The 20,842-nt window shown below is 40.5% G+C and overlaps 1 protein-coding gene across 2 annotated transcripts in view; it reads right to left on the bottom strand.

Annotated features, from left to right (window-relative positions):
* The window catches only part of TMEM71 (transmembrane protein 71), a 46,110-nt gene extending 28,056 nt beyond the window's left edge, over nt 1–18,054 (bottom strand). Inside the window, exons 1-4 of one of the 2 annotated variants that reach the window (XM_008570296.1) lie at nt 18,015–18,054; nt 16,714–16,774; nt 12,289–12,501; nt 8,437–8,609 (exon numbers count right to left, since the gene is read on the bottom strand). In XM_008570296.1, the coding sequence (XP_008568518.1) occupies nt 8,437–8,609; nt 12,289–12,501; nt 16,714–16,774; nt 18,015–18,054 (487 nt within the window). The remainder of the gene's footprint in view (nt 1–8,436; nt 8,610–12,288; nt 12,502–16,713; nt 16,775–18,014) is intronic. The other variant, XM_008570295.1, reaches the window with a different exon arrangement.
* Between the last annotated feature and the right edge of the window lie 2,788 nt (nt 18,055–20,842).

The raw sequence follows: 20,842 nt of genomic DNA, 5'->3' as shown, positions 1-20,842 counted from the left end.
TAAAAGGATCATAATGCAGAAAACATTCCAGGAAATAGTTCTATTTGTATTCTATTTGAAGATGTTAATTCCCATTCTGTTTTTTTTTTTTTTTTAAGATGACTGTAAGAGGATCTTAACCCTTGACTTGGTGTCATCAGCACCACACTCTCCCAAGTGAGCCACAGCTGGCCCCTTCCATTCTGTTTTGCCTGATTTCTTTAAATTCAATGTGGTTTACTTCAGTTGAAAAAGGATAATTCTGTATCATCCAAGCACATCTTCCATATCCTTGCATGTAAAATAGGTATTAATGTTTGCTATAGAGAGAAGCACAAAGCCACATACAGATGTTGCCATCAAAGATATTTATGAGAGAGGCATTAGTTCTATAGAAAACCCACAGACCTCAAGCTTGAGTGACATGCCTGGGGCCATCTTGCCTTTCCCAGGGCTGGCAAAAATAGAGCAGGAAGGTCCTGTTCTGTCCTCTCTGTGTGAATCCTCTATTGTCTTTCAGTATGACTCACAAGCTCTGGGAACACATCCCAAATTGCAGTACTGGGGTCTGGGGAGATACAAAATGCGATGGCTACAAAATGAATTGCAGCTAATGAGGAAAGGTGTCTCAGCACAGCTGCGGAAGGGGTGAAATGAGGACAACAAAATAGGCAAAAAAATAAAAAATAAATCCTCTGTCGCCTAAAAAATGAAGCAAGAGAAGATCAGGGGAAGTAATGTTTGATTGCATCCATTGCACAGAGAGAAAATAGCAAAATAATTTAATTTTGAATTCTTCTGGAGTCTTCTAACTAGGCGACATTTCCAAAGAAATATAAATTGCAGATAAAAGTCACAGGGTCTTTGGGAAATCTGGAAAACAAGAAGTCTGGGGAAGATTTGATTACAGTTGACAGCAGAGATGAGAGATTTCAAAGTTCTGTGTGCACCCAGGTTAACTAATTATGGATTTTGGAGGGGGTGGATTGACTTGTTATATTTAGAATATATTTGGAAACCATGAGAATTATAACATACCTCATGCACGTGCCACACTGCTGTGGCCCAATTGCTTTAAAATTGTTTGGACATATTTTGAAGAGGCAACTATGGGTAAACTAGATGTTCATTTCCAAATGTGAGAAATACTGCCTTTAGCACAATGATTCCCAAACTTGAGTCACCCAAGCATAAGTCACCCAGCCTAGAACCAAGGGATGGAAACTTGAAAAGGCACATGATAGGTCAGCATAAACAAGCCGTTTCTAAAGCAGCGTTAGCCAAGGAAAGGAAGAGGCATCCTTAAAAGTAATGCGCATGGGGAGACATGAGGTATGAGGCGATGTTGGTCAAAGGCTACAAAGTTTCAGTCAGACAGGATGAATAAGTTCTGGAGAGCTACTGGACAGCATGATGACTGTAGTTAATAATAATGTATATTTGGGCCGGCCTGGTGGCGCACTGGATAGTGCGCCGCTTGGGAAGCGCGGCGGCGCTCCCGCCCGAGGGTTCGGATCCAACTCCTTATTTCCGTAGGTGCCAATCTGTGACACTGAGGGTTGCGATCCGTTGCCAGACACGGAAAAAGACAAAAGAAAAAAAAGTAATAATAATAATGTATATTGGGGCCGGCCTGGTGGCGCACTGGATAGTGCGCCGCTTGGGAAGCGCGGCGGCGCTCCCGCCCGAGGGTTCGGATCCGTGACACTGAGGGTTGCGATCCGTTGCCAGACACGGAAAAAGACAAAAGAAAAAAAAGTAATAATAATAATGTATATTGGGGCCGGCCTGGTGGCGCACTGGATAGTGCGCCGCTTGGGAAGCGCGGCGGCGCTCCCGCCCGAGGGTTCGGATCCGTGACACTGAGGGTTGCGATCCGTTGCCAGACACGGAAAAAGACAAAAGAAAAAAAAGTAATAATAATAATGTATATTGGGGCCGGCCTGGTGGCGCACTGGATAGTGCGCCGCTTGGGAAGCGCGGCGGCGCTCCCGCCCGAGGGTTCGGATCCGTGACACTGAGGGTTGCGATCCGTTGCCAGACACGGAAAAAGACAAAAGAAAAAAAAGTAATAATAATAATGTATATTGGGGCCGGCCTGGTGGCGCACTGGATAGTGCGCCGCTTGGGAAGCGCGGCGGCGCTCCCGCCCGAGGGGTCGGATCCCACATACAGACCGGTTCCCGCTCACTGGCTGAGCGAGGCGCGGGAGCAACGCCGAAGGTTGCAGTCCCATTGCCGGTCCCCGGTCCGGTATGGGGGTGACACTGAGGGTTGCGATCCGTTGCCAGACACGGAAAAAGACAAAAGAAAAAAAAGTAATAATAATAATGTATATTTGAGAATTACTAAGAGAATAGCTCTCAAATGTTCTAACAACAAAAAACAGTAAGTATGTGAGTTGATGAATATGTTAATTAATTTGATTTAAACATTTCACATATCAGGTTGTCCACTGTAAATATATACAATTTATATTTGTCAACTATACCTTAATAAAAATTATTTTTAAAATAATGAGAGTCCAAAATAGGCTAATCCACAGAGACAGAAAGTAGATGAATGGTTGTCAGGGGCTGGTGGGGAACGGGGGAGTGACTGCCAATGGTGGAGTTTCTCTCTGGGGGTGAAGAAAATGCTCTGGAATTAGAAAGTGGTCATGGTTTCATAACCCACATTGTGACGATACTAAAATCACTAAATTGTACTCGTTAAAATGGTAAAGTTTATGTGATGTGAATTATATCTCAATTCAAAAGTAATGGGAACTCCTTATTTCCGTAGGTGCCAATCTGTCAGGGATGCTGAGAATTGGAGAGTTGACGTCTCCTTCGTCTTCTGAGTGAAGATTCTGTACATAACTTATTTACCAGAGACTTCTTTAAGGCTACAGAATACTTGAATCAGTCTCTTTATCAAGCTATATCCCTAGCAATTTCTTTGTCTTCTTTTCTCTCAGGACACCATGCTTTTTTGGTTCTTTGCCTGAGAAATTTCCCCCAAAGAGCTTTTCCCCGTGTGGAATAGTGGTTATGAGCACACACTCAGGTTTGGGTCTTGGCTGTGAGCTGTGTGGCATTATGAAAAGTACCTAATCTTCCTTAGGCTCCCACTTTGAAAAATGAGGATAAGACTAATAACTCCCTCCTAGGCTTTGGAGACAAGCGATGACATAACATTTGTGGATTGGTTGGAATGGTGCCGATTCATAGCACTCATTCCTGTTAGGGACAATTACTACTGGGGCTTCTGTTTGACCTCTCGAATTCCTTTCTTATTTCTCCTTTCTGCTCATTCACCGAATAGGTAGCCTCCTTTATTCCAAAGATCCTGACTGCTTCTCAATTTGGCTTCCAAATTGGTATCTCTGCATCCATCCTTATTTCTGAATGCCTTTCTCACATTTCCGAATATCTATTTCCTTAGGTACCTCGGATTCAACCCACATGAAATATAATTCATTGTCTCTTTTGCTGACCTCAATCCATTCTTTTTTGTCTTTTTAGAGCTAATATGAATTGAACTCCTGTGGTAATAGGGTACTTTTCATGAAATATTGCATTTCATCCTCACAACAATCCTATGTGCTATTATTTTTCTTCTTTTATATATGAAGAAATGGAGGATCAGAGAGGTTAATTAACTTACCCAAGAACACTCAGGTAGGGAAAGGTGGTTCTAGGACTTGTATTCAGGTCTCTCCAGCTCAAAAACCCTTTCTCCTTATCGCTCTGCCATACTGTCTTCCATCCCTTGGTGACTGGAAGAATTTTTCATGCAGTCCCTCAAACTGAACACATCAGTTTTCTTTGATTCCTTCTACTTTCTCACCACTATATTCAATCCGTCACCATCCTGATAATTCTACTTTGAAAAACTATTCCTTAAATCTCTTCCTTCCTCTGTTTCCAGAGCCACTTCCTTAGTGTGCCTGTGGGTTTTAACTGCCTCTGAATTCCCATTAGCTACTCTCCATCCAACCCTCACTTCATGCTCCTGCAAAGATGACTTTCAAAATCCAGATCTGATTGCATCATCATCCTGCTTAAAACCCTTCAAAAATATCCTTGATTGATTAGGTAAAATCCAAACTCCTCAAATGGCACAGAAGCTTCTTCAAATATCTACGGTCTATCCTTCCAACCTCTTCCTCCAGTTCCTGCCTCTTTCTCCTCTCCTCGTCCTGCAATAACATCCTTGTTCCTGTAGGGAACTAGAATACTCTCAATTTAATTAATCATTTGTTCATATAAGGAAATGTTTCTTCATTTAACAAGCATGTATTCTATTTTAAAACTAGTCTAGTATTACACATGCACACACACACACAGCCGAGTGCACATAGAAACTAGTGGAATCTTCATGGTATTGTGCTGAAGTCAATTTCCCGGTACACTGGTCCTCTCTGTGCTATTGTAACTTCTTGTGGATCTATAATTACTAAAATTTAAAAATGTTTAAAAATGTAGTATTTGAGATTTCTGCCCAGGAAGCAGGTTGAGTAAAAACAGTATATATATAGTGTATGTAAAATTACTGTACACTTAAATTATAATGTTGTTATATTATATGATTTTTTTTGGCTTATGCTTTGGTTCTGAGCTATGAGGTACATGCTGGACTTCACCATGGAAAGAAGAGGAAAACCCTTCCTGGCAGTAGAGCAAAGTCTGGGCTTCCAAATCAGACAGATCTAGATTGAATTCTTTTTTTTTTTTTTTCCTTTTTGTCTTTTTTTACTGACCGGTAACAGGATCGCGACCCTTGGTGTCGCGCCCGTACCGGGGACCGGCAACGGGATCGTAACCCTCGGTGCTGCGCCCGCACCACGCTCAGCCAGTGAGCAGGAACCGGTCTCCACATGGGATCCGAACCCTCCGCGGGAGTAGATTGAATTCTAACTCTGCTGTTCATGAGCTAAATGACCTTGGGGGAGTTACTTAACTCTGAACCTCAGTTTCACCATACTTATAACAAATACAATAATATGACCTACTACCTAGGAGTTTTTGGAATATTTAAATACAATAATGTATGTAAACAAGGTAATATGTAAACAAGATGGAATGTAAAGTGCTCAGCATATAATAGGCACCCTTGACTTCTCTCTTTCTCTTACAGACCTCTGTGGGCAATTCCTGTTGGCTCTACTTTGAAATGTATTCAGAATCCTACCACTTCTCACCACCACCCTGCTCTCACCTTAGTTCAGGCTACTATTATCTCCAACCTGTATCTCTCCAACCACCTTTTAACTGGTTTCCTTGCTTCTGTCCCCAATGCCTGACATATAATCTGAACAAAGCAGCCAGAGTTATCCTGTCAAAATGTAAATTGAATCATGTTATTCCTCTGCTCCAAATGCTCCACTGGCTTCTCCTGTCCGTCAAAGTAGTAGGCAAAGCCTTTGAAATAACCTCACAGCTCTCCTTTTCCTTCCCCACTTGCACCTACTGCCACTGACACATGCCTAGGAGCTTTCCAACCAGGTCTTGCCCCAGGTCCTCCCTGTCACTGCCTCAGCTCCAGGCAGGCTGTAGTCCAGAACCCCTGCACTCGCATTTCCTTTCCCTGGATTGTTTCTCCCCCAGATATCGGCATAGCTATTTTGCTCTTGCTTTTAAGTCAATGCTCAAGTCTTTTTCAGTGAAGTCTTCCCAAACCACCCTATTTAGACTTCAGTCCCCGTCACTACCCCTTTGTTGTTCTCCATACTGCTCAGCACTTTCTAGCATGCTACATAATTTATTGGGCTATATCCCCTACAGAAATTCAAGTTTCACTAGAACAAGTTGTTTCATCTGTTTCCTTCGCCACTATGTGCTGGTGTGTAGAATAGTGGCTGGTGCACAGCTGGTCCTCAATAAAATCTTCTAGATGAATGAATGAATGGCTTCCAGTACAGTGAGCAACATGAACAAAGCTACATGTATGTGGAAGGGCATGGTCCATTCGGGAAACTGAGAGCTGATCAGCATGATCACAGTTGAATGCATACAAGGGAAAGAAAGAAGATGAAGTTGGAGACAAGACTAGCAATATGGGCACTGGACAAGTGCAGGTGTCCGAGGCCCCATGCTCAGAGGGGCTCACGCCTGGTCTGAAGCTCTGCTGTTGACACTTGACATTCTTAAACCTTTTTGAACAAGGGAACCTGCATTGTATTTTGCACTGTGCCCCACAATTATGCAGCCAGTTCTTTTTGGAGAAGTAGGAAATATTCAGATGATCTTGTAGGCTGTGTTAAGAAGGACTGACAAGGCCACAATTACATCTTAGAAAGCCCACCGTCTCAGCAGTTTGGAAGATGGAATGCAGAACCTGGATCATTCCAGCTCACCTCCGCCTAGCAATCCGACTGATCCTTTAAGACCCACTTAGACGTTACCTCCCACTAAAGCCCTCCCGGCCTCATCCAGTCAGAGCTAACGCTGCCTCTGGCTAACCCTCTGGCATTCTCTCTGCACCTTGCTCATAAGTCTCTTACAGTGTTTAAGGCATTATTCTCTAATTATGTGCAAACATATTTATCTCCCTGTTTTGAACCAGGAATTTCTCAAGGTGAAGGCTATGTCTTGTTCAGCTTTGAGGAACCTGTGCCTAGTGCAGTGGCTGGCATGCAGCAGGCACTCAGTGAGCGTGACAAGCGGATGGCTAAACGAAAGAATGACTGTTAAATGAATATATGACATGTCAGTGAGGGCCTACAAACCTACTTTTATTTCAGGCCCATCTGTTGATAAAGCGAAGCATGCTCAAATTTCCCCCACTGACAGGAGAAGGAGGAGGAAGGGGAAGAAGAGATGGTCGTGGCTACCTCCGTCTCCTCACTCCTTCACCTGCCATCGGGTCTCTCTCCTTCCCTGACCAGCAGACATCAAAGAGCCTTCTCTAAGGCATGCCTTCATTTCCTCTCCTCCCCCTCTCTCTTCACCTTGTTCCTGCGTCTCTTCTGCCACCTTCACTCCACCACCAGTCACCTCCAGGCCAACGAATCCAGCGAGCACTCCCAGTCCCCATTCTTTTCACTTTTTGGCAAGATTTTCCACTGTTGACTGTTCCCTCTGTCCTGAACCACTCTTTTCCCTGGACATTCCTTATACAACACTCTCTTGGTCTTCCACTCACCTCTCTGGATATTTCCTTTCTATCTCTTTTGCAGGCTAATCCTGTCCCACGTAGCCATTCAATGTCTGAGTGCACAAAGTCCCATTCTAGGCTCTCTTCTGCCAACGCCATACCCTCTTCCTGGTTCATATCATGCACTCAAAGACTTCAGTGACCACCTCGACTGAAATGACTCTCAGATGTATAACTTTAATCTAGATTCCTCATCTGACCTCCAAATTACAAATATCAATACCACCTTGACATTGTCCCTTGGATGTCCCACAGGAACTTAAACTCAATGCGTTCCAAACCATGCGTGTGGTGTTCCCTCACACAGAAAGTCTACTCACTAGGCTGCTCAGACCCTAGCCTTTTTTTAGCTCCTCAACCCGGAATATTCTTATCTTTCCCCTTTGAAGGGAAAGCCCCTCTCATTGTCTAAAATTCAGCTCCATGGCCACTTCCATGGGAAGCCTTCCCTGAGTTTCCAAATGGGTCAAATTTCCCTTTATATCATATACCTTTTCTTCATGGCACTTCCAAAAAGTATTATTTCATGTTCATTTGCACAATTGTTTAACACAGGTCTGAGCCCCACCCCCTGCCTCAGTAAACGAGAAGACCCGAGAAGACCCGAGAAGACCCGAGAAGACAGGGCTATGTTGTTTGTACTCATGTTCCTGTCCTCAGACCTAGTGCAGTGCCTGGAAGATGGAGGTGCCCAATAAATATTTGTTATTTCTACCGTAGTCATAAAAATAATTATAACTACAATTCATTGAGCACCAGATGTTAAACTGTGCCTGAGTCATTTTCCCATTTAATCTTTAAAACATGCTTCGAGTTCCCATCACTGTTTGTATACATATGTGTGTATATATGTAGACATACACACATACTTACATATGATATTATATAATATACACTACATGCTTCAACAGGAATATACTGTTTTACATATACATATCTGTTTTAAAAATGAAGAAACTGAGACAGCAAAGTTAAGTAAAGTGTGCCCAAACTGCGACTTGAACCCAGACTACACTACACTGTTTTCACCTATAGTCTGTACAGAAAAGATAAATTGAAGATGTGCAAATATTTTCCCAATATTATCAATTTAATAAACTACACATTCAAATTAGGCTATTTTGCATGACATGAACATATATGTATTTCAATCACACAAGTAGTGCGGAGAGAACTTTAGGAGGACTTTTTAAATGTGGCCCATCCTCCCCACCAAAATCCCTGTCTGCTCTGGATTTGACATTGGTCCAGAACCACATGGTTGTCACCACCCATTCAGAAAGATGTTTCACCCTGGAAAGGAAGATTCAAACTCACCGCTTTCGTTGCAGTGGTGCATACCCAGCCTCCTGAGCCCCTCTAGCCCGCGGTCCTCACTTGGAGAAGAGTCAACAGCACCAAGGATACCTCCATGCAGCCAGGATTCAGAGGCACTGAGATATTGGAGAGAATCAAGAGAACGGCGGATTCTCTTTTTCTTTCTGAATATTCTGGGAAGAAGTGAAAGTAGCATGGTGAACAATGAATAGCGGTCACCTCAGGTGTGAAACAGAGAATTTAGTGAAAGTGGCTTGGTGCACAAAATACACCTCTATAACCCACGTCTGTTCATTCCATTAATTCCACAGAAGTTTCTTAAAATTCTACTGTGTGCCAGGTCCTCAGTCAATGTAAAGGATACTATCATAGATTGAATTTTGTCCCCTCAAAGATTACTATGTTGGAGGGCTGGTCCCCACTGTGACCGTGTTAAGAAGGTGGGAAATCCTACTGTGGTAGTTGAAAGGAGGTGCCTTGCAGAGGTCATCAGACTGTGAGAACAGCAGCCTCATGAATGGATTGATCCACCCTTGGAATAATGGAGTGGTTCTGGTGGCTTTAAAAAGAGAGTGAATGAGGAGGTTAGTGTCTCTCTGCCTCCCCATTTTCTGCCATGTGAGTCCCCTGCATTTCTGTAAAGTCACCACCAAGAAGACCCTCAGCAGATGAATTCCCTGGACTTTGGACTTCCCAGCAATGAATTTCATTTTCTTACAAATCACCCAGTTCTAGGTATTATGTTGTAAGCAACAGAAATGGGCTAATACAGATATTGATATGAGAGACAAAACCTTGCATAGAAAAAGATTACAGTCTACTCTAGGAGAAAGACAAGAATAATGTGGATACAGGTAATGCTTTCATACAGCTTATTCTGTGCTGGGTATCTTTCTCAGTGCTTTACATGGATTAACTTACATTATCCTCAGAACAGCTCTATGAGGTAGGTACTATTATTACTCCATTTTTCAGACCAGGAAACTGAGGCACAGAGAGATTAAGTTACTTGGCTGAGGTTATACAGCTAGTAAGTGACACAGCTAGTATGCAAAACCAGACAGTCAGGCTCCATAGCCTCTGCTGATTGCTATACTATGTATGGGATAAGTGCTCCGAAAGAATTACCTAGGGGCTGCTATGAGAGCATGGAGAAGGGCATTGATAATTGAGAATCAAAGGAGGCGTTCCAGGAGAAGTGAGATCTAAGCTGCATAGGACGATCTGACTTGTTCCTTGAATAACAAGAAGGTTCCTCTTAAGAGCTCCATGAGCTTGGAAAAGTTACTTAACCTCTCTGGACTTATATCTTCCCTCTGCTAAATGGAAATGGCAGTAATATAATCTATGTCATCAGGTTTTCATGGCAGGAGTTGTGAATCAAATGAAAGTAAATGTGTAAAACAGTTGGGACAGTACCTAGTATAGGAAGTAACCAATAAATGATATTTATTTTATTTATTCATTTAACAAACATTGGTAATTATGATTTAGGTGAAGTGGGAGAAAAAAAAATGGAGTCAACTTTCCTTAAGGAGGGTGCCTAAGCAATGTAGGAAAAACACCTGGTAGCAGCCTGGAGGATGGATTGGAGGGCAGGTAGTCCAGGAGGCATATGAAGCATTAAGGTGACCACAGCAGAAATCTAAATAAGAGGTAATCATGGTCTGAATGAAGAGAGCAGCCATGGGGATAGAGAGGAGCGGAACAACTCAAAATAATTTTGGGAAGTGGACTCATCTGGTTTTCACACTTGTGGCAGAAACGATAATCTTTCTACCAAATCTATTTTCCCTGGGCACACAATTGGACTACATCTCCCTGCTCCCTTGGCATTAAATGTGGCCATGAGTCTAAGGTCTTCCCAACAGAATGTGAGCAGAGGTCATGTGTGCCATTTCTGGGCTGGAGACTTGAGGAAAGAAGGTATTCCTCCAGATCTCTTTCTTCCTACTTCCACCAGTTGTCTCCAGGCAACTCCACCATTCCAGAGCCTCCCCAAGGGCTCTATTGATTGACAGAATCATAAGATGAAAGAAGTCTGGGTCTCTGTATCACTGCTTGGAAGTGGATCACCAGTTAACCTGAAATATTCACCTGGACCATTACATGAACCAGAAATAAAATTTGGTTTTTGTTTGAATCATTGCATTTTTGGATCTATAGATTACCACCACTTATCTTCTCCTGACTAATACAATGGCCAACTGAGTAAAAGGAGTGTATGAATAAAAGATCAACCCTCACTCCCAAGAGAGGGTGAATGGTGTTTCTTTTCATTGAGGTAAAAATTACATGAGAAGCATGTTTGAAGGAAAGATGACATACTGATTTTGGACATACTGGGTTTGAGGTGCTTATAGGAAATCCAAGGAAGCTGACTGAAAGATTATTGGAGAAATGGCATCTCTCAGAAAGGCGAGTTATGTTAGAGATGTAAGTCTGGGGATCATCAGTGTGGTAGAGTGGGTTATCGTTCTGCAAATATGGTTGTCCTCCCTCCCACTCCATCAACATGGGTGGAGTGTATTTCCCTGACCCTTACATTGGCTTGCCCATATGACTAGAATTGACCAATGGGATGTTGGTAGATTGATGCACACAGAGGCTTGAAATGTACTTGCCGTTGGGGCATGTCCTGTTGCATTTGTGCAACTACAATGGGAAAAAAATTTCTTCTTCTATTCCACTGGTCCCAAGAGAATGACATATATGGAGTAGACTTGGTTCCAACCTAAGCCAAGCTCAGTCTAATTTAGACTAGACCAACCTAACCCAACTGACTTCTAAACATGTGTGTGCTCATTGTTACATGTCACTAAGATTTTGTAGTTTTTTTGTTACACAGCATTATTGTGTCAATAGCTGACTGATGCAGTGAGTATATAGGTGGTTCTGAAGCAAAAGAAAAGGGATGTGATTGCCCAAATTCACTGATCCAAAGTGAGCTCATTCATCTTCTTTCCTCCATGCAAGCCCCTTCCTTATGTCTGATCCTGATAAATGGTGATCTACATTCCAGTTGGCAAAGCCAGAGTCCTAAGTTTCATGCAAATACCCTTCCTTTGCTGGAACTCCCATATCCAATGACCAAGTCCCACCTCCTTACCATCCCTTTTAACTATTTCCCCACCTCCACTCCTTTATCCTTGCTACTACTACTTTCTTTCAATCCACAGATATCCTGCCTGCAGGTTTTCCCATTCTACTCACTCTCAACTCACATATCCACAGTCCCAACTATCTGTCCTCTACTTTTCAATCACTGTTACCTTTCTAAGAATAAATCTGATAATTTGTCAATGGCTCCTCTTTTTCTACAGAATAAAACCCAAACTCCTCAGCCTGAAATCTGACCCCTTGCATCCTACTCCTGCCTCTGTTCTCCATCTCCTTTCTTACAGAGCTCCCTTTCTCTTTCTAAGTTGTACCACTAACAAACTACTTGCCACTCCCCAAATTGTATCAGGGTCTCTCAGAACCCCATGCCTGTTTCCTTTCTCCAGAAGCCCCCTTTTCTACTTTTATTTTTACTAACATCCTACACCTTTCATGACTCAAATCAATCATCAACATCTCTAGGAAGCTTGTTTTTACCTGTTTCTCAAGTTAAATAGACCTCCCTTCCTTTTCCCCTCCACTGTACCCTACACAGATTTTTGTCCCAGAACCTGTATCACTTCATTACTTTTGTTTGTTTTCATGTCATCTATCCCTACCCCTTATTACCCTTTCTATTTCTACAGTCTGGAGAACTTATAAATAATTGTTCAATGAGTAAATGAGTGAATGAATGAACAGTTAATAGATGGACTGGACTGGATATTTCTCTGTTTAATGTCCTCTACTTACCTGACCAAGTTCTCCTTGTATATCACACTGGTCTGGGATGGGTTCAGACTTATGTGGCCATCTTTGTCATAGAGGAAACTGTCTTCTGTCCAAATGTAGTAGCCATTGGTGAGGAGTCTGGAACTTCGGCGACAAGGACAATGGGCGCCTGTCACAGGGTCGATGGAGCAGCATTCTAAGGAACTGTCGCCGTCTAAGAAATCACAGGCAAAACTAAAGAAGGAGAAAGGAAAGTCCTTTAAATCTCTCTTCAGTACATCCAGTCACGCAAAGCCACACACCTAGTCACTGTGAAGAAAAACAACCTCTCTGCCTTCATGACTATCAATTACTTCTGCAACCATTAAGAATGTCACTCTTAACCTTCTGGGCTTCATCTCCTTACCTGTGAGAGCACTGAACTGCAGGACATTCGGTGCTTTTTTCTGTTTTAAATTTTGGTGAAAACACTATAGCGAATCAGTTTCTTCACAATCCTCTTGACATTTTCCCATTTTCTTAGATGGAAAAATTGCAAAACAGCCTTTCTGGGATGCTGGAAGCTCATAATTCCTTCCATTCCTTTACTTTGAATAGCCTTCTAATTACCATATCTTTATTCTTGTCATTGTAATAGAGAAATTGTAACCATGCAGCCACCAGAACATGTGAAGTATGGGTTGAACATGAAATCAAAGAGATCGCTTTGGCCTTTGCAAATTTTCCTCTAGGCTGACCACACAAATGGTCACACAGTTACATTCCCTTATGTGGAGTCCAGGAAAGTCTCCCACTCAGTTGGGTAAATCTGCATGTGTCTTCTGTGTAAAAATAATCACATGCCTGTATGATTGAAAGGCAGCCAAAATTATGAAGATATTATGATTCTGGAAACTTAAAATTTCTTGAGATGAAGTTTGGCAGAAGCCTGATAATAACAGTTATAGGGCCATATTACAGAAAAGAATATGTTGTTTCCTCAGGCAAAACTACTTGATTTTTACTCTTTTCTTCCACAAAAGTTATTATTTTTCCTTGTCCTAAGTCTAACTAATTTCATTGTGATTTGTATGTATGTGTGTCTGCCTCTATAATTATTTTACGTATTTCTGGAGGGCAGGGGCAGGGTGCCTAGTAAATGTTTGGTATATAAATAAATTCAATACCAGTTGCTGAATGAAATCACCTGACAAGCTATGGAAATATGGCCTTTTAAATATATATTCAAATTGAATATATTTGAATTCTTGGGGCAGTTTTATGTCAATCAACCAGTATCACTGATTATAGCTCTCACGTGCTGGCCCCTTAACTGCCTAAATTGGGAGCATATTGTCTCCAGAGGATCACAGAGTCTGAGGATCAGAAGGAATCCTGCTTGTCTAATTTGTTGCATTTCTGATGAGCATTATCCCATCTCTGCTTGCACGCTTCCAGTAATAAGGACCCCACATCTACTAAGCCCCCCTGACTTGCACTGAACAAATATGGACTATGGTATAGAGAAAAAGACATGGAATTTGGAGTCAATCTGCCCTAAATCCATTGTCCTGTCATTGATTAGATAAGTAAACTTAACGCCATCATTTAGCCTCTCAGACTGATCTCTTATCTGTAAAATGAGAAAAAATAGCAACTCCCATATGGAGTTGACTTGACAATTAAATGAGAAAATGAATGGAATGTGCTTAGCACATAGTATGTGCTTAATAAATGTTCATTTCTTCCCTTCCCTTCCTTTCTGGTCTCTTCTACCTTCCATTTGAGAGCTATTCAGCTATTCGGAGGAAGTTTCCATGTCCTTCCTGTGTCCTCTCTTCCCCATATTAAAAGTTTTCCAGTTCGTTTAACTCATCATTATATGACACATTGTGGTTTTGATCCCATCTCTATCTTAATTTGATTGCTCGTCTATATTTGACAGTTTTTAAACACCCTTAATGTATCATGCCAAGCACAGAAGCCAGCCCTTTAGGTATGTCTGCCTAGTGGTGACTGGGACTATTTCCTCCCTCATTATAGAATCCATTTCTTTAGTAATAAAGCTTAAGTCGTATTAGATTGATTCTTTTCTTTCTTTTTCCATAGTCACCAATTTATTGTCATACTGCTGAATCAAATATCAATTTCTAGTCTTTTCCCCATATATTTAGTTATACCTTCCCCTTCCTGGACTTTTGGACCAATTTTACCTTAGAAAGTTAATATATAATACAGACTAACAGCAAAGTATTTGGAGCTAGATAGAGCTAAGTTTACATCTGGATTTGAATCCCGGTTCTAGCACTTGCTAGTTACTTATTCTCCCCAAGACTTGGTTTCCTGTAAGTGAGAATCCATACAATGGGGAATAAAACAAACCTCATAGAGCTGCCATAAAGATTAAATGTCATAATTTCATGAAAGGTTATTAACACCTATGCCTTCTGTAGTCTAAGTGCTGTAAGATAAATCTGTTGGTTACTATTTAAATAGCTCATAGTTTTATGTTCTTGAAATTTGGAGGGATTCAACACTTTTAATATCTTTACATGATTGATCCAAAAATCTTATTTCTGGCATCTATATGTTCTTAATTGAAACCACTGATGAAAATATTGAATAGTAGAGGTAAAAATCTGAAACTTAGGAAACGCCAGAGGAGACTACTTTCCAGATATGCACTGACCTCCTTTATCAACACATTTTGGTTATTTTTGCCCCTATTAGTAGATAAGGAAATGGAGACTCTTGTAGCATAAATTAATTGTTTAAGATCTTAAGGTTGATGAGCTGGAGAGGCAGAGTAAGAATCTACATCTTTTGTCTCCTACCCTAAGTGCTTTTTCCTCTGCACCATTTTGCCTCTCAAGAATTAATGGTGCAATTATAATGTGCTGGACACTTTGGAGGTTACTGAGTTCTAGACCTATATTTCTATCTGCACTCCAGTTTCTGAGGTTTCAAAATTTAACAATTATCAACTGCAGCCTCCCTAACCCCTGTCATCTTTCTATTTTAATGCCCATTTGTTTCTAGTCTCATGATGGTAAGCTCTTCCAACATTTGGATTATAGCAAAAAAGAGGTTCTTCCCCAACAATATCAAACATTTTAAGGGGATAACAAAATTATGTCCAGATCTTGATTCCCACTTCAATTCCACTGTAATAATCCTAGTAACTGATTATTTTTAGCAGGTCTCTTCCAATTGGCTTCAGAAATCCAGCCCCACACCAAAGCCCAGTGATGTGCTCAACCACCCAAAGACAAAGTCTCTTCTTGTCTTGTGAGGCTTCTCATCAGTTGTTGGAAGAGTCTAGAGCTCACACCTTCTAGGATAGCACAAAGACTGGTTAAAGAAGAGATAAACGCCATTAGAACCTTTAAAAGTTTTTAGATAATTATTGACACATTGATTATAAAATATCTTTCATCCTTCTCTACATCTCCCTTATGCTCTACTGAATTTCTGATTTTTTAAATATTAAAATCCTATGCAAAATTAATACATGCACTCAAGTTAGTAATAAAATACTATTTTAAATAAATACTATTTGTTAAACACTTACTATGGGTCTGGCCTCAGATTTTACACTTTACCTACTCTTCACAAATCCCTCCCAAAGCTAGGTATTATTAGTATCTTCATTGTACAGCAGGAAAAAAAATGAATTGCATAAGGGCAAATCACTTGGATATTTTACATAGAATGTAAGTGGGAGAGCTAGGATATGAACCCTAGTCTATCTGAATCTAAAATGTATGCTCTTTCCACATGTTCTGCTTGTTCATCCTCAGCTGACTGTTTTAGTAGTATTAGGAGACCTAGAATAACAAAAAGGGGCAGGTTCTAATAAAAATGCATGATTTCTTTAAACTATGGACATATTTCACAAAATTCTAGGGGAAACATGAACTGATGCCTGCATAAGGAATGAGAGACAGAGAAAGAATCAGTAAAAAAAGAAAAGAAAAGAGACTTCAATTGTAGTAGTTGAACAAAATGGTAAAATCTACAAGTTTGAATGGAGCATGAAATTTGGCCAGCTTGCGCATTGGTGAAGAATCCTGTGGCTCTTGTAAAATGAGATAGGAAAACATATGAGAACATCAATTTGAGAAAAAGTAACCATCCATCAGAATTCAATCATTTCTCCACTCAATAAACAAAGAAACAATTTGCATCCACCCACACGTTCTCTCTCTCTCTCTCTCTCTCTCTCTCTCTCTCTCTCTCTCACACACACACACACACACACACACACACACACACACACACACACACTCATTATTAGATCAGGCACATTTTCATTTTCATTTTGTTTGTGCGTGGGACTGAAAATGTATAACCATACCAAAACTGGATGACGGCTAAAATGATATTTTAAAATCAAGAGTGCAACAAAATGAGACATTCAGGAAGTGAATTTGATTGTCTTTTCTTGAGGACAGCCCCGTGGGATACCTTGGAAAAATGCACATGGGAGACAGCTCTCTAGCATGTTCTCTCTCCAACCAGGAAGAACCTGCATAAGCAAATGTGAGAGAAGTAGACATTTATCACATGTCACCAATATGCATGACTGCAAATAGGGGAGGCATGTAAGAAGGTGTGAAGAGCTGATGTGCCAGCCTCAGCAGAAAGACTTCAGCTAGTGCAGCCATACAGAGAATCAGCTGAACACAACTCATCACCAGGCCTCAGTGGGAAGCAAGAGATGACAGAGGGGCTTCTATCCCCTGTCCCTTCTTGCACACAACACTCCTGTAGAGGTTCCTTAGTGTAGAATGAGGCAATGATAAATCATTAGCATCAAACTGAGCTCGTGAAACAAAGGAAGAAAACATCTTGTGTGAAGTTGGGGGAAACCAAAATCAATTACCCAATCTGTTGGTTATTGTAGCTACTCAGTAGTCTGAGGAATTTAATCATTGACTCAGACTCTCCCTCATTAGTGTATTTTAAGACATATCTACTGTAGAATAATGAGCAAAAGACATTAGTAAGGGGAAAAATAAAGTTTTGCTTTGTTTTGTATATGATTTTCCAATGTATGAAGCCTGTGAGAATTCTTAATTTGAAAAAAAAAAAAATCATCCATTCATTCATTCCAGTTTAACCAAAAGCATGGCAATAGACTTACTTCACTTGGGGAGAATAGCAGCTGATTAATATTCTAAACCCTAAAGCAGAATTTTATAATGTACAGTGATGGTGTCAATACTTCTAATAGGCTCAGTGAAACTTGATTCCTTTACTGACAATTACTAGGACAAAGAAAGGCATTTAGACTTTGAGATTGGGCTGGCTGATTTGTAAGGAGAAAATTGTGGGTGTGTGAGGGAAGGTTACAAGTGAAGTTTTGGGAGAAAATAACAAGAGGAAGGAAGAAACTTGAAACCACTACCGTTTTAACAACGCCCTTATTTTCTGCAAGTAGCTATCAAAACCATTCAGCATTTTTTTTATAGACAAACAGTTTTGCATCTTAATAGTAGCTGATAAACAAGCTCCTTTCACATTTATACGCAGGCATCTAAAAAAAATGGTGATTTTTTTTTTCTACTAAAAGGAAAAATACCACATTTCTCTCAAGGAAAGAAATGAAGTCAAAATTGTTGCCAAAGTGAGCACTGGCATTTAAGAAGCACAAGCTACTGACAGATGGTTAATGGTCTGAGTATCAGCAAAATCAAAGCAAGGAAATTGCTAAAAGGAGTCTAATCGCTCAAAAAGATAATTGCATATAGCAGTTCTACATTTACTTGCGACTGGTGTTGACATCAGTTGAGACATTCGGTACATCTTGGGAAGGCCGCTTGCTCAAACTTCACAGATTTTCTGCAAAAGACGTTAAAAAACGGTGGACTATATATTAAAAATAGAAAAAATGGTGCCAAAACAGATGGCATCTACTAATTGCACTAGTCAGTCTGTTTACTGAAATGATGCAGAGATATAAGCTTGAAGGCAGGAGACCAGATTGAAGGACTTCACTAAGGTTGTGTCTGCTTCTGTGATTTGGGTTACATTTTTCATTGTCTCATTCATGCATCTAAATAATCATTTTTTGCAAATAAGAACAACATTTCATTTGGAAAAGCTAGACTTACAAAGGTTTTTTTGTAATCCAAATAAAATAATGAAAGAGAGTTATATGATTAAGAAATCTGAAAAATGACTGGTTCTAGAATACCCCAAACAAACTTATTTGTGTTTTAATCATCCAATACAAATCAACCTCATGATCAAGTTTCAAACAATGCTTGGGGATTGGTGTCTGTCTTTTGCCCAAGAACTTGAACCACTAACAGGTAGTCACACACAGGGCCAGTGCTCTTTTGTGGTTGTTATCAGCCTGTTATCTGCCTGGACATTTCTACACAACATAAACAGCATTGCACTAAAAATACCGTATCACTGGGCAAATTTCAAAACTCAGTTCCCAAAAACATACAATTTACTTTCTCAACTATAAACTAAACACATATAAAAGTGTATAAATTATGTAAACTTTGATCATTTACCACTCACCACATAGACCTACCTCCTGTTGATAATTGAACTTCCTATATAGCACTATTCTAATAGTTTTACAAAGTAGAACTAACTTCTTTTCTGATTCACCATCTCTATCCACATTTCTTAAATGTGATAACTAGTCATGGATTGTTTTTGTAGCTGTTGTACAATCAATCTAACAAGGCTAATTCTATATCTCCAAATTGATTATTTCAATAAATGACATACAAATCCTGTTAGAAAATATAAAACTTGGCTTATAGAGACCTTTTAAGATTTTAAGATAACTTTCTGGCAATCTATGGAAGATCTCTCAATCAAAGCACACATTTATAAACGTCATTTGTTTCCAGTATAAAATAACATTGTTTGCAATGTAACAATATATTAGTATGTCACTTGTCCTTTTTCATTTTTGATCAATATAATATAACTATGCCCAGCTCAAATCACCCTGTTGGTTTTTCCCAAGCATTAAGCTTAATTTTAAGCCAACAAATCTGTGGCAGAAAACAAGGTCTTATATGTTACTTGTAGCAGGCTACAGCCAGTATACTGACAGTAAATTGAGAATTAGTAACAGTGAAAGAGACTTCAGTTACAGCTTTAAAACTTTTCAAGAAACAGATTCCATCTACCAGTTCCACCAAAGCAACACATCTATTCTGAAAAAATAATTTTCCCGTACATGTTACTGCTAAAGAAATTCCCAGTCTCTTCTTCAGATTGGTAAATGACAAAACAGATTGGTAAATGATTACTGAAATACGAAGCTTCCTGTGGTTGACAGCGGAGAAATTGAGGACTGAGCAGTTCTTCAGCTGAGAATAATTCAGTCAGAATGTCACCAGGTGCAGAAGTCTCTTCATAAAGGGAATCTCATCCTCCCTTCTAATAGATGCCTACACACGTCGCCATGTGCCAGCGTTTGCAGAGAAGTTTTGTCTTCAGCAGCCTCTTGTTCCTTTGGCTGTTTCCTAGAATAGAAGAGTGTGTAGTTCTTAGGAAAGTCGGCCTTACAACCCCTCTTGTTTTCTTTCAAAAACAGCCTGCGTAATCAGAGACAGAGAAGCAGAATGAGGTCACACTTCCTGTGGGGCTCACATCTGTGGCATTCATGCTGAGGATCGTGGTGAAGATCTGAGACAATCTCCTGGACCAGCAGCGGGAATGTGCAGCCCATGAGTCAGGCCAGCTGGATACACCACGGTCACTGGAGGGATGATTTTCAGAGCTAACTTGTCACCCCTGACTGCGAGAACATGAGAAAAACTTTCAGCAAAGCAAAACTTCTTGCTTATCAACTTCTGGTCTCATCCAGTTAGGAGTAGTGCATAGTAGTATTCTATGCTCAATCACTTAAATTTATTGAGGATAATGCATTGATGCTATTAAATTCAGAATACCATTAAATTCCAGAAGCTTGATCTTATGAAAAATTCTGTAGTGGAAATATGTTGAACTGCCAAAGGTTGGCTTTACAAAAACCTCTGTGGGTTTCATTTTATATTTTGTATCTATGTCTTAGTAGAGCTCTAAGAACTTGATGCTGTTTATGGGTTCCTACACATCTGTGCTGCTATAAGTGATCAAAGAAATGTACATTCCAGTAACATTAAGGTAGCATTGGAGAGAGAAAAGAAAACATTGAAGATGCCAACTTTTGGGGGTAATTTGTTACACAGCATAGATAACTCATACATAGTCCTAACAAGTTTTATGTCCTGAGCCATCCATTCTTCCTGACCACGTGCCCTGTGGCTCTCTGCTGCTTCAGTGCCTCCCGTAGACTATAGGCACATTTACTCAAGGCTGCCTCTGATCACATTTGCCTAGATTTACCAGATAGCCATTCTGCTCTATGGCTGTTCTAAGAGTCTGGTTCTCTCTCTCTTGTAACTCACAGCTCTCTCCTTATTCTTCTCCTCTTCCTGTTCCTCCTTTTCTTCCTATTCCTCATCCTCCTTCTTCCAGCCTTGGCTAATTTCTTCTAGTTGAGGAGGGAAAATCCTTCCGACTTCTTTGAGACCATCTGCTCTACCTGTGCCTACAAATCTTCTACCCCGTAGAG

This window comes from Galeopterus variegatus, unplaced genomic scaffold (assembly GCF_000696425.1).
Source record: "Galeopterus variegatus unplaced genomic scaffold, G_variegatus-3.0.2 Scaffold589, whole genome shotgun sequence".
Classification (NCBI taxonomy): domain Eukaryota; kingdom Metazoa; phylum Chordata; class Mammalia; order Dermoptera; family Cynocephalidae; genus Galeopterus; species Galeopterus variegatus.
The sequence above is the reverse complement of the archived record's forward strand: the minus strand, read 5'-3'. Positions and strand labels throughout refer to the sequence as shown.